Source organism: Pristiophorus japonicus, chromosome 11 (assembly GCF_044704955.1).
Source record: "Pristiophorus japonicus isolate sPriJap1 chromosome 11, sPriJap1.hap1, whole genome shotgun sequence".
Taxonomy (NCBI): Eukaryota; Metazoa; Chordata; class Chondrichthyes; family Pristiophoridae; genus Pristiophorus; species Pristiophorus japonicus.
Genome location: NC_091987.1, coordinates 13,738,920 through 13,753,234, shown reverse-complemented (window position 1 = coordinate 13,753,234; position 14,315 = coordinate 13,738,920). Strand labels below are relative to the sequence as shown.

Below are 14,315 nucleotides of genomic sequence, written 5' to 3'. Positions count from 1 at the left end.
AGAACAATAGGGTTGATGAGCAAGTAAAACACTGGAGGAGTAATGGGCTTGGATGACAGAATAAAGCAATTGAAATTAACTATCGTGGGTTGACATGCCTCAGCCCCACAATGAGATTATTTCCTTGTGACCACTCCCATTGGTACATTACACTATTGCTCAATCCCTTCCAGACACTGTCCTTATTTTATCATTCTTGTACCAACCCTCTGAGCAATGAGAAGGTCCTGGAAATCTGGCAGTAAACAGCAGGTCTGTCAGGGTCTGAGAAACAAGTTGGTGATTTGAGTCGAGACCTTGGTGAGAATGTAAACATATTCTTTTGGGTGTCTATATTCAAACATGAGCCTGTTTTCAGATGGTGATGGAGTGGCACATTCTGTTTTTCTTTTATTTTCTGAAGGATGTTGGTGATTGGGATTGGAGCGCCTCCCGTTCAATGTTCCCTCTGAATTTCCTTTGTTGTACGCGGATTGTCTATTTCAGTGCGTGGTCCCTTCAAAGCCGTGAGCACTGGGGTATTTCAAATGGGAAAGCTTGTGTGTGGCCTGGGCGGTACCGTGCAGATTACCGCACACATGCGCACGCCTAAGAGTGAACATTGCTCCCAATTCAAGCTGCGGCCCCATGTCTCTACTGAGTTAACGGATTTAAGCTCGGACATTATAGTTGACATCTGGGCTAACAATAATCATGCATCGAAACATAGAAAATAGGTGCAGGAGTAGGCCATTTGGCCCTTCGAGCCTGCACCCGCATTCAATGAGTTCATGGCTGATCATTCACCTCAGTACCCCTTTCCTGCTTTCTCTCCATACTCCTTGATCCCTTTAGCCGTAAGGGCCACATCCAATTCCCTCTTTAATATAGCTAACGAACTGGCCTCAACAACACTCTGTGGTAGAGAATTCCACAGGTTCACAATTCTCTGAGTGAAGAAGTTTCTCCTCATCTCGGTCCTAAATGGCTTACCCCTTATCCTTAGACTGTGACCCCTGGTTCTGGATTCCCCAACATCCGGGAACATTCTTCCTGCATCTAACCTGTCCAGTCCCGTCATAATTTTATGTTTCTATGAGACCCCCCCTCTCATTCTTCTAAACTCCAGTGAATACAGGCCCAGTCGATCCAGTCTCTCCTCATATGTCAGTCCTGCCATCCCGGGAATCAGTCTGGTGAACCTTCGCTGCACTTCCTCAATAGCAAGGACATCCTTCCTCAGATTAGGAGACCAAAACTGAAGACAATATTCCAGGTGAGGCCTCCTGCAGTGACTCCTGCCTTCGCGTGCACTTGTGCTTGTTATGTGACTACAGCACAGAGCTCGGTTGTGATTCCCTCCCCGCTCAAGTGGCCTGCGGGCAATCTCTTCACGCATGATCAAAGCCTGTGGAATATTCTAAAGAGGGCGAAGAGAAGGATTTTGCGTTTGGCTAACGAAGAGAATCCCCAGAGATTAATTTTAAGCACACTCCCCGAAGTGACAGATTTGGACTATCAGCAGCCACTTAAAAAAAATATATATATATATAAAATAGGAATTGCTTGCGTTCATTCAGATTTCAATCATTGACCCCATAGGGTAATAATCTGTGCTTTCTGTTCAAACTGTCCCACCATAATTCCTGCTGTATTTTCAGATCTGCAAGAGAGCATCGCCAGGCTTCACCGCACAATTGAGCTGATGTACACCGACAAGACCATGATGCAAGTGAGTGCGTTATCTACGTGGTTCTAACCGAGCTGCAGGCAATCTGCTGCAGGAATAAACAGGTCGCGTGTAGGGCAGAGTTCCATTGGTCTAGACATGGACTAGCAGGGAAACAGCAAATGAGGAAACTCTGAAATCAAAGCACCGAGCCGGCCCATCAACCTCTGAAGGGGAAAAGACAGGATAGCATTTCAGCTGCAACCCTTCATTAGAACCAAGCTGATTTAACTGTCCTCCATGGAATTTGAAATTAGGATTTTAGCAAGAATGCTATATTTGTGGTCGCAAGAATTAGGAGCAGGAGTCTCCATTTGGCCATTCGGCCCTTCGCGCCTGTTCCGCCATTCAATAAGATCGTGGTTGAACTTCGACCTCAATTCATCGCAGTATTTACCCTCCTGGGCCAGTTGGTGAGAAAATCTCTCCCTTAGGGAAGTGGGCACTTTTGGCCGGGGCCCGAGTAACCCTGGTTTGTTAACCACTGAACTTTATTTCTCATTTGTTCCCAAATCCTTTTTATTTATCTCCTACTCTGACAATTATCCTACATAATGTGTAGATAGTCAATTAAATGTGGTGACTTGGTTATTACAGAACACAGAATAACAGAGTATATAATAATACTCTCAAGCTTGTGACCATGACTGGTTTTCAGTTGTTACTCTGCTCCTCTCCTTTACTCTGTCCTTTATATTACTCTACTCCTTCGACTTCGAGCCCCTCCCTCACTTTCACATCTCGCGACCCTGAGCTCCTCACTTTCACAACTCGCCCCTCAGCTCCTCTCCTTTCTGGACTGCTCCCCCTCTTTTACATTACTTCCCGACCCTGATCTCCGACATAAGAACATAAGAAATAGGAGCAAGAGTAGGCCACCTGGCCCCTCGAGCCTGCTCCGCTATTCAGTAAGATCATGGCTGATCTGATCATGGACTCAGCTCCACTTCCCCGCCCACTCCCCATAACACTATACTCCCTTATTGTTCAAAAATCTGTCCAGCTCCATCTTAAATATATTCAATGACCCAGCCTCCACAGCTCTCTGGGGCAGAGAATTCTACAGATTTACAATGCTGTGAGAGGGGAAATTCCTCCTCATCTCAGTTTTAAATGGGTGGCCCCTTGTTCTATATTCCCTCGAGGGGAAACATCCTCTCTGCATCTGCCCCTTCAGTATCTTATATGTTTCAATAAGATCACCTCTCATTCTTCTAAACTCCAATGAGTATAGGCCCAACCTGCTCAACCTTTCTTCGTAAGGCTCTCCTTCTCCCTCTCCCATACGCACGGATCTGTTTACTTTTCTTCCCTTGACCTATGTTCCCCAGAGCTCCCCTCTTTTTCTGCCTCACTCATCTCTCTCCCACCGTACGTCTGCCGTCCACTGCCATGTGCCGCCACTTCGCGTCACGTGATCACGTTCAGCCTCTGCTCGTTTGCTCCACGCTGACCACGTGACATTCGCCCACAGTGCAGCCGCTCCACACCACCATATGCCGCTTGCTATATGCTTATGAGAAACAACAGGAGCTTGTAACAAAGGTACTGCAATAAATGTGGGCGACTTTAATGTTCACATCGACTGTGCAAATCAAATTGGCAAGTATTGTTTGAAGGACAAGTTCATGTAGTGCATTCAAGACCGTTTCCTGGAACAAAATGTCATGGAACCAACTAGGGAGCAGGCTATTTTCGATCTTGTTTTGTGTAATGAGACAGGGTTAATTAGTAATCTCATAGTAAAGGATCCTCTGGGGAAGAGTAATTATAATGTGACAGAATTTCTCATTAAGTTTGAGAGTGACATTCTTAAGTATGAAACTAGAGTCTTGAACTTAAATAAAGCCGATTACATAGTGAGTTGGCAAAGGTAGATTGGGAAAATAAATTAAAATGATGCCGGTTGATAAGCAGTGGCAGACAATTGAAGAAATATTCCAAAATTCTCAACGAATATATATTCCATTGAGAAATAAAACCTCAATGGGAAAAGTGATCCATCTGTGGCTAACTAAAGAACTTTAGGATAGTATTAGATTAAAAGAAGAGGCTTAGAATGTTAGTAGTGAACCTGAGGATTGGGAGAGCTTTCGAAACCAGCAAAGGGTGACTGAAAAATTGATGATAAGGGAGAAAATAGAATGAGAGAGTAAACTAGCAAGAAATATAAAAACAGATTGTAGAAGCTGCTACAAGTACCGTATATACTCGCGTATCCTGCAATCTCGCGTATCCTGCGATCTCGCGTATCATGCGACCCCTAAATTTTCGTCCCCATAACATGATTTTACCAGATATCTCATGTATCATGCCAGTCACTTTTTTGAGATCGAATACAGATCTTAACATGAAACATCGAGTGGATTCTGCTCTCTCTCCGTGCTCTCTCTCCGTGCTCTCTCTCCGTGCTCTCTCTCTGTGCTCTCTCCCCGTGCTCTCTCCCCGTGCTCTCTCCCCGTGCTCTCTCCCCGTGCTCTCTCCCCGTGCTCTCTCCCCGTGCTCTCTCCCCGTGCTCTCTCCCCGTGCTCTCTCCCCGTGCTCTCTCCCCGTGCTCTCTCCCCGTGCTCTCTCCCCGTGCTCTCTCCCCGTGCTCTCTCCCCGTGCTCTCTCCCCGTGCTCTCTCCCCGTGCTCTCTCCCCGTGCTCTCTCCCCGTGCTCTCTCCCCGTGCTCTCTCCCCGTGCTCTCTCCCCGTGCTCTCTCCCCGTGCTCTCTCCCCGTGCTCTCTCCCCGTGCTCTCTCCCCGTGCTCTCTCCCCGTGCTCTCTCCCCGTGCTCTCTCCCCGTGCTCTCTCCCCGTGCTCTCTCCCCGTGCTCTCTCCCCGTGCTCTCTCCCCGTGCTCTCTCCCCGTGCTCTCTCCCCGTGCTCTCTCCCCGTGCTCTCTCCCCGTGCTCTCTCCCCGTGCTCTCTCCCCGTGCTCTCTCCCCGTGCTCTCTCCCCGTGCTCTCTCCCCGTGCTCTCTCCCCGTGCTCTCTCCCCGTGCTCTCTCCCCGTGCTCTCTCCCCGTGCTCTCTCCCCGTGCTCTCTCCCCGTGCTCTCTCCCCGTGCTCTCTCCCCGTGCTCTCTCCCCGTGCTCTCTCCCCGTGCTCTCTCCCCGTGCTCTCTCCCCGTGCTCTCTCCCCGTGCTCTCTCCCCGTGCTCTCTCCCCGTGCTCTCTCCCCGTGCTCTCTCCCCGTGCTCTCTCCCCGTGCTCTCTCCCCGTGCTCTCTCCCCGTGCTCTCTCCCCGTGCTCTCTCCCCGTGCTCTCTCCCCGTGCTCTCTCCCCGTGCTCTCTCCCCGTGCTCTCTCCCCGTGCTCTCTCCCCGTGCTCTCTCCCCGTGCTCTCTCCCCGTGCTCTCTCCCCGTGCTCTCTCCCCGTGCTCTCTCCCCGTGCTCTCTCCCCGTGCTCTCTCCCCGTGCTCTCTCCCCGTGCTCTCTCCCCGTGCTCTCTCCCCGTGCTCTCTCCCCGTGCTCTCTCCCCGTGCTCTCTCCCCGTGCTCTCTCCCCGTGCTCTCTCCCCGTGCTCTCTCCCCGTGCTCTCTCCCCGTGCTCTCTCCCCGTGCTCTCTCCCCGTGCTCTCTCCCCGTGCTCTCTCCCCGTGCTCTCTCCCCGTGCTCTCTCCCCGTGCTCTCTCCCCGTGCTCTCTCCCCGTGCTCTCTCCCCGTGCTCTCTCCCCGTGCTCTCTCCCCGTGCTCTCTCCCCGTGCTCTCTCCCCGTGCTCTCTCCCCGTGCTCTCTCCCCGTGCTCTCTCTCCGTGCTCTCTCTCCGTGCTCTCTCTCCGTGCTCTCTCTCCGTGCTCTCTCTCCGTGCTCTCTCTCCGTGCTCTCTCTCCGTGCTCTCTCTCCGTGCTCTCTCTCCGTGCTCTCTCTCCGTGCTCTCTCTCCGTGCTCTCTCTCCGTGCTCTCTCTCCGTGCTCTCTCTCCGTGCTCTCTCTCCGTGCTCTCTCTCCGTGCTCTCTCTCCGTGCTCTCTCTCCGTGCTCTCTCTCCGTGCTCTTCCCCCCCCCCGACCTCCGCGACTCTCTCTCCCCCCGCGACCTCCGCGACTCTCTTCCCCCCCCCCGACCTCCGCGACTCTCTTCTCCCCCCCCCGACCTCCGCGACTCTCTCTCCCCCCCCGACCTCCGCGACTCTCTCTCCCCCCCCGACCTCCGCGACTCTCTCTCCCCCCCCGACCTCCGCGACTCTCTCCCCCCCGACCTCCGCGACTCTCTCCCCCCCCCGACCTCCGCGACTCTCCCCCCCCGACCTCCGCGACTCTCTCCCCCCCCCGACCTCCGCGACTCTCTCCCCCCCCGACCTCCGCGACTCTCTCCCCCCCCCGACCTCCGCGACTCTCTCCCCCCCCCGACCTCCGCGACTCTCTCCCCCCCCGACCTCCGCGACTCTCTCCCCCCCCGACCTCCGCGACTCTCTCCCCCCCCCGACCTCCGCGACTCTCTCCCCCCCGACCTCCGCGACTCTCTCTCCCCCCCCGACTCTCTCTCTCCCCCCCGACCTCCGCGACTCTCTCTCCCCCCCGACCTCCGCGACTCTCTCCCCCCCCCCGACCTCCGCGACTCTCTCCCCCCCCCCCGACCTCCGCGACTCTCTCCCCCCCCCCGACCTCCGCGACTCTCTCCCCCCCCCCGACCTCCGCGACTCTCTCCCCCCCCCCGACCTCCGCGACTCTCTCTCCCCCCCCCCCCGACCTCCGCGACTCTCTCTCCCCCCCCCGACCTCCGCGACACTCTCTCTCCCCCGACCTCCGCGACTCTCTCTCTCCCCCCCCCGACCTCCCCGACCCTCTCTCCCCCCCCGACCTCCGCGACTCTCTCTCCCCCCCCGACCTCCGCGACTCTCTCTCCCCCCCCGACCTCCGCGACTCTCTCCCCCCCCGACCTCCGCGACTCTCTCTCCCCCCCCGACCTCCGCGACTCTCTCCCCCCCCGACCTCCGCGACTCTCTCCCCCCCGACCTCCGCGACTCTCTCTCTCCCCCCCCCCCGACCTCCGCGACTCTCTCCCCCCCGACCTCCGCGACTCTCTCCCCCCCGACCTCCGCGACTCTCTCCCCCCCGACCTCCGCGACTCTCCCCCCCCGACCTCCGCGACTCTCTCCCCCCCCGACCTCCGCGACTCTCTTCCCCCCCTCCCCCGACCTCCGCGACTCTCTTCCCCCCCCCGACCTCCGCGACTCTCCCCCCCCCCCCCCCCCGACCTCCGCGACTCTCTCTCCCCCCCCGACCTCCGCGACTCTCCCCCCCCCCGACCTCCGCGACTCTCTCTTCCCCCCCCCCCCGACCTCCGCGACTCTCTCCCCCCCCCCCCCGACCTCCGCGACTCTCTCTCCCCCTGAAGAGAAGAATTTCAGCAGGAGTCAAATGGATTTTTTTTGCATTGGGAGGATGTAGTTAGTGGTGTGCTGCAGGAACTTGGCTTGTTTTCCACATAAACTAATGATTTGGTCATGAGTATCGAGGAACTAATATCAACCAGGGATATTCGATTTACAACCATCATGGAGAGTGAGAGGAGAAACCAAGAGAAATGTCTTTACATCGAGGATTGTTGGAGCATGCCGAGATTCAGCGTGGATACGGTCTGCCTAACAGCCTAACAGCCTAATCTTGGCCAGCACTTCACACCCCCAAATTTTGTATCTCGCGTATCATGCGACCCCCCAAATTTAGGTTACAATTTAGGTCTTCAAAAGTCGCATGATACGCGAGTATCTACGGTATGTAAAAAGGAACAGAGTAGCAAAAGTAAGTGCTGGTTCCTTAGAGGTTGAGCCAGGAGAAATTATATTGGGGAACAAGGAAACGGCAGAGCTTTTAAACAAATAACTTCACAGCAGAAGACACAAAGCATACCAAAAATAGTGAGGAACCCAGGGACTAATGAGTGAGGAATTTATAAAGTAATTAATATCAGTAAGATATAGTTTGGGCAGTGAGGTGAAATGTGAGGTTATTCACTTTGGTAAGAGGAATAGGGAAACAGACTATTTTTAAATGGTGAGAAACTAGATGTTGGTGTTCAGAGATTTAGGTGTTCTCGAACAGGAAACAGCATGCAATACAGTAAGCAGTTTGGAAGTCAAATGGCATATTGGCCTTTAATGCAAGGGGCTGGAGTACAAGAATAAGGAAGTCTTGCTACAATTGTATAGGGCTTTGGTGAGACCACACCTGGAGTACTGTGCACAGTTTTATCTGAGAAAGGATATATTTGCCTTGGAGGCGATGCAAAAAAGATTGATGCCTGGGATGAGAGGGTTGTCCTATGAGGAGAGAGTGAATAGATTGGGCCTATACTCTCTGGAGTATATCCTTCCTTAAATATGCATGTTATTCTGAGGGGTCGGTTTAAATCAGCATGATAGAATACAGTGAGTACGTGACCAAATTTAATGCATATTAGATGTTACAGCATCAATTCATGGAGCAACATGTGTACATTTGTCGTCTTTAATGTACTGAGCCCTTGCTGGTCCTATCTTCCCTCCCTGCTCTAGGTTCCGTACCGATTGCACGCAGTCTTGGTGCACGAAGGTCAGGCTAATGCTGGGCATTACTGGGCCTATATCCATGATCACCACCACGAGCGATGGATGAAATACAATGACATAGCTGTTACCAAATCCTCCTGGGAGGAGCTCGAACGCGACTCCTTCGGTGGTTACAGGAACGCTAGTGCCTACTGTTTAATGTACATAAATGACACGGAGCGCTACTTAATAGAAGGTACTTGAATTCGCTGCATATACATCTTTTACATCATCTGCAGCGGGTGGGTAGTAGGTGTGTTGTGTGGAGAGCACTTGTGGTGGGATGATGCTTTCAAGTTTGAGATGGTGTGTTTGTGTGAATTCTCTGCTTCTGTTGTGTTTCAGTTTCTGCTCCGAGAATCATACAGAACAGAGGGAGGTCATTCATCCCATTGTGTCTGTGAAAGAGCTCTCCAATTAGTCCCGCTCCCCCACGCTTTCCCCACAGCTCTGCAAATGTCCCTTTTTCGTGTATTTATCCAATTCCCGTTTGAAAGTTATGATTGAATCTGCTCCCACCGCCCTTTCAGGCAGCGCGTTCCAGATCACAACAACTCGCTGGGTAAAAATGCTTTCCCTCATATTGTCTCTGGTTCTTTTGTCAACTATCTTACAACAACAACTATAACTTGTATTTATGTAGCGCTTTTAACGTAGTAAAACCTCCCTCGGCACTTCACAGGAGTATTATAAGACAAATATTTGACACCAAGCCACATAAGGAGAAATTACAGTCAATGACCAAAAGCTTGGTCAAAGCGGTAGCTTTTAAAGAGCGTCTTAGAGGAAAGAGAAGCAGAGAGGTTTAGGGAGGGAGTTTCAGAGCTTAGGGCATCGGCAGCTGAAGGCATGTTCACCGATGGTTGAGCGATTATAATCAGGGATGCTCAAGAGAGAAGAATTTGAGGAGTGCAGAGATCTTGGGGGTTTGTAGGGCTGGAGGAGATTACAAAGATGAGGAGGGGCGAGGCCATGAAGGGATTTGTAAACAAGGATGAGAATTTTGAAATCGAGACGTTCTTAAATCTATCTTGTCTGGTTACTGATCCTCCTGCCAATGAAATTCTACTGTTCCATCTTCTTCCTTCTCATGAGAACCATTTATTACATTTTGAAGTTTGATTTCAGTGGTTGATATCATACAGAGCCCATACACTAGTTATTGTGATTTTCTTTTTCCATATAGGTTGTTGCAGTCCCAATAACTAGTGCTAAAAGCTACAGGGTGCTCTTCTCAATTATTTTGTACCTCCAATGTCCCTTTCATCTCCAAGATCCTTGAACGTGTTATCGCCTCCTAAATCCGTACCCGTCTTTCCCACAACTCCATGTTTGAACCCCTCCTATCCGATTTCTGATCCTGCCAAGCCCTGCAATGGCTCTAATCCAAGCCACATCCTCTGTAGAAGTGACTGTGGTGAACTATCCCTCCTCGCCCTCTCTGCAATTTTTGACCACACTGCCCTCCACGAAAGCCTCTCCTCTGTTGTCCAACGGAGTGACATTGTCCTCGCCACTTTTAACTATTTAATCGTAGCTAGCGCATTTTCAGCGATGGCTTCTCTTCCTGCCCCTCCGGAGTCCCCAAAGGTTCTATATTTGGCCCCCTCCTATTCCTCAACTACATGCCACCCCTCGGTGACATCATCCCAAGACATGGCAACTGGTTCCACATGTAATGACACCTAGCTCTACCTCTCCTCCGCCTTTCTTGACCACCCCTACTGCCTCCATGTGGTCAGACTGCTTGTCCGACATCCAGTGATGTGCAATTTCCTCCATTAAACATTGGGCAGACTGAAGCCATCATCATTAGCTCCTGCTAAATACTCCAGACTTTCCCCACCGATCTAAGCCCCCACCCCAGCTACTGTCTCAGGCCGAAACAGACTATTTGAAATCTCAACGTTCTGTCTGACCCTGAACTGATCTTCCAACCCTAGATCTGCTCCCTCACAAAAAACACCTATTTCCACCGCGGTAACATTGTCCGTTTCAATCCCTGTCTCAGCCCATCTGCTGCCGAAACACTCGTGCATGCATTTTTTAACCCCTAGACTCAACTACTCCAATGCTCTCCTGACGGGCCTTCCCTTCCCTCCCCTCCTCCATAAATTTGAGCTCATCTAAAACTCTGCTGCCCATTTCCTATTCTGTATCACCCCTGTGCTCGCTGACCAACCTTGGCTTGTAGTTCCCCAATACCCTCAATTTAAAATTCTCATACGCGTTAAATCCCTTCATGGTATGGCCCCTCCCTACCTCTGTAATCTCCTCCGGCCCTACAACCCTCCAAGATCTCTGCGCTCCTCCAATTCTGGCCTCTTGCGCATCCCCCTCACTGCAACATTGGCGGCCGTGCCTTCAGCCGTCTAGACTCTCAAGCTCTGAAATTTTCCTCCTAAACATCCGCGTCTCACTCCTATAAGACCCTCCTGAAAACCCACCTCGTTACGAAGCTTTTAGTACCCCCCCCCCCCCCCCCCTTAATATCTCTCTCTCTCCTCCTCTGGCTTGCTTAGTTTTTATTGTCTGATTACGCTTCTGAGTAGCGCCTTGGGACGTTGTTCTAGATGACATAAATGCAAGTTGTTGTTGTAAAGGTGCCGTTTGGCTGCAGAGGGGGCTCTTAGTTGCTTGGTACAGGAGCCCCAGCAGCAGGATGACAGTGAGGTGAAGCAGAGCAGGCCAAGCTACAGGAACATTATTGGCCAGAAGAAAGCGAGGGGGGAGGAGGAGGAGAAAGAAGAGAACCTGAGGGCAGAGAATAGGCAGAGGTTAGAAGAGAGAGAGAGCAGTGCAGAGCAGCAACAAAGCTATCGTCTTAAAGTTAGTTCACGCCGGGGGCAGAGAACCCCTCCCCTGATAACCAAAAGGCAGCAGCAGTAGTTCGCTGATGGGATCCGTAGCTCCTGTGGAGCAAGGTGGGACTTGGAATTGAAACATGGAAATTCAGACCGAGCGGCATTGGGGTTGAAGAATCTGCTCTGCAGCATCTGTGCACTAAATACAGTCAGCGTTGGGTTAACTCTTTAACTGTCGCAGCAGAGTGTCTCGGCCTCCTGCGAAAACTCAGCCCAGCAGAATGGCCAAGGTTCCAAGAGCGAGTGCGTCACTGGCCCTGGTGCAGTGCCGTCCAGATGTGGCTAGTTTGGAATCCAGATGTGATTAATTACATTTCTAATTACTAAATGAGCAGCAGACACTGCGTTGGGCGCTTGATCCCAATACCCAGTATTCTCACTGGGTGTACATAAAACGGTGCTGCCGTAGCCAGACTTGTGGTCAGTGAGACGTTAGAACGAGGCCCTGTCTGGTCCCCCGGGTAGACGTAACCGTTCCCATGACACTATTGAGAGAAGAGCAGGGAGTCCTCCCCGGTGTCCTGTATTAGTGAGACGTTGGTGGTTAGGATTCGGCCCGGGTTCGATTCCCGGTCAGGGAATTAACTTAGGCTCGCGCGGAGCACAAACACCGGCAGGGACCTGCTGGATTGAATGGCCTGTTTCTGTGCTGTAATTACTTTGTAATATGCGATTTAATATTTTTGCGCGTTTGATAGTCAAATAGTGCGAGGAACAGCGGAGTGTGTGATTGTTGCTTTGATTGCTGTGAGTGCTTTACTTTGATTACTGAATGGCGGTCGATGTTAAGCTTAAGGTACACGTGTGAAGTACATTTGCCGTTTTCCTTTTATTGATTCTCGAATGTGTGTGTCCCTGCTAAGGGGGGCATTAATTCCCCATCCCCAGGTGCCCTGAGAAGGTGCTTGGCCGGTGGACCTGTATTGTGTGAGTGGCACTGCCTACTGATATCAGTGCAAGTGGGTAAAGCAGTTAGAAATCTCTCTTGGGCAGCACTGCCCTCGATGCAATTTTAAACAGCATGGGCGACATTTATTTTGTTAAAGTCACGAATTTGCATTTCTGCCTTGAAAGTTTGTAAAAAGAAAAATGCAAATTTGGGACAGGATGACCATTCCTGCTTGGCGGGACCTGATCTCGTCTTCACCCAACATTCACTCTCGCGCACTTTCTGTCGCGGGACCCTGAATAGTGAGCAGGAGCAGGAACCCTGGATTTTCAATTTTCTCCGACTTATTCTATCTGTTCTTGCTCTGCCGCCACAGTGGAGGTCAGCGAACTCAGCATAGAACTTACATTTATACAGCGCCTTTCACAACCACCAGACGTCTCAAAGCGCTTTACAGCCAATGAGGTATATTTTTCAAGTGTAGTCACTGTTGTAATGTAAGAAACGTGGCAGCCAATTTGCGCACAGCAAGCTCCCACACTCAGCAATGTGATAATGACCAGATAATTTTTTTTTAATGTTGATTGAGGGATAAATATTGGCCTCAGTACACCGGGGATAACTCCCCTGCTCTTCTTCGAAATAGTGCCATGGGATCTTTAACATCCACTTGAGAGAGCAGACAGGGCCTCGGTTTAACGTCTCATCCGAAAGACGGCACCTCCGACAGTGCAGCGCTCCCTCAGCACTGCACTAGAGTGTCAGCTTAGATTTTTTTTTATGCTCAAGGCCCTGGAGTGGGACTTGAACCCACAACCTTCTGACTCAGAGGCGAGAATGCTACCCACTGAGCCACAGCTGGCAGGGCTCAAACCTGGTCTGTATACATCAGTTTAATGCCATCTCTTGAGCCAGTCATAGCGAGGATGTGTATGCAAGAGGCATGATACGCACTTAATACCTAGACTGTGCTGCTTGTTATTTAGTTCACAGAATTACAAAAAAAAAACCTTTCTTCCCCATTGCTCTTGTAGAGGAGTTTGATAAGGAAACTGGCCAGGTGTTGACTGGAATGAACACATTGCCGTGCGATTTGAAAGAGTACGTCAGAGATGACAACCGGAAGTTTGAGAAGGAGCTGCAAGAATGGGATGCACAGCAGGAGAAAAAAGCCCAGCAGGAAAAGATGGAGATACACACTACCCCGAGGGAGCCCACTGCAGCATCTACCTCAGGTAGGAGGATAAGATTATTCGTTTGTGTCCTTGTTTGCTGCTCTCAATCACAATTACTTCATGTGTGTTCATTTTTTTTTTGAGCATTTGTTCAGTAAGTGACTTAAGGCATCGCTTCAATTTACAATTGTCTCAGCTGTGTGAAAACTGAGCTGTACAGGTCAAGAAGGTCGCAGGTCCAGTTCATGTTCTGTACCGAGTTAGCTGAACTCAACCAGGGCTGGTCATCGGGTTCTCCGCATCCATGAGCCTGTGGAGGGGGAAAATCAGCCAACATTCCCACTCCTGATGGCTGTCTGAAGACCGCTGTGTGCAGACGTCTGGTGGCCGTGTGCAGACGTCTGGTGGCTGCGGCCGTGTGCAGACGTCTGGTGGCTGCGGCCGTGTGCAGACGTCTGGTGGCTGCGGCCGTGTGCAGACGTCTGGTGGCTGCGGCCGTGTGCAGACGTCTGGTGGCTGCGGCCGTGTGCAGACGTCTGGTGGCTGCGGCCGTGTGCAAACGTCTGGTGGCTGCAGACGTCTGGTGGCTGTGGCCGTGTGCAGACGTCTGGTGGCTCCTGTCTGTGGACGTCTATGCTGAGAACAAGATTGTGGTTGGCTGTGCTGCCATTTGCCAACGCTCTTTGCCCGGAAAATGGTTAGAATGAGCAACATGCTACCACAGGGAGAGGTTGAGGTGACTAGCATAGATGCATTTAAGGGGCATCTATATAAACACAGGAGGGAGAAAGGAAGAGGTTCGCCAATAGCGTTAGAAGGGTAGGCAGAGGCTCGTGTGGAGCAAAAACACCGGCACGGACCAGTTGGGCCGAAAGGCCTGTATCTGTGCTGTAATTTCTATGTAATTCTGAGATCAACTCACTTGAGATAGACTAGGAATGGTACCTGGGGTCTTCTGTTCCTATCCTCGGGGGTGGGAAAATTATTGGAAAAAGTCCTGAGGGACAGGATAAATCTTCATTTGGAAAGACATGGATTAATCAAGGACAATCAGCATGGATTTGCTAAGGGAATGTCGAGTCTGACTAACAATTCAATTTTTCAAGGAGGTAACCAGGAGGGTCGATGAGAGCAGTGCGTATGATGTAGTGTATATGGACTTTAGCAAGA

The 14,315-nt window shown here is 51.5% G+C and overlaps 1 protein-coding gene across 7 annotated transcripts in view; it reads left to right on the top strand.

Moving 5' to 3' along the window:
• usp25 (ubiquitin specific peptidase 25) overlaps positions 1-14,315 on the top strand; it is a 211,708-nt gene that overhangs the window by 128,206 nt on the left and 69,187 nt on the right. For all 7 annotated transcript variants that reach the window (XM_070893240.1, XM_070893239.1, XM_070893235.1 and 4 more), the window contains 3 exons: positions 1,641-1,711; positions 8,185-8,413; positions 13,005-13,205. In XM_070893240.1, coding sequence (XP_070749341.1) covers positions 1,641-1,711; positions 8,185-8,413; positions 13,005-13,205 — 501 coding nt within the window. The remainder of the gene's footprint in view (positions 1-1,640; positions 1,712-8,184; positions 8,414-13,004; positions 13,206-14,315) is intronic.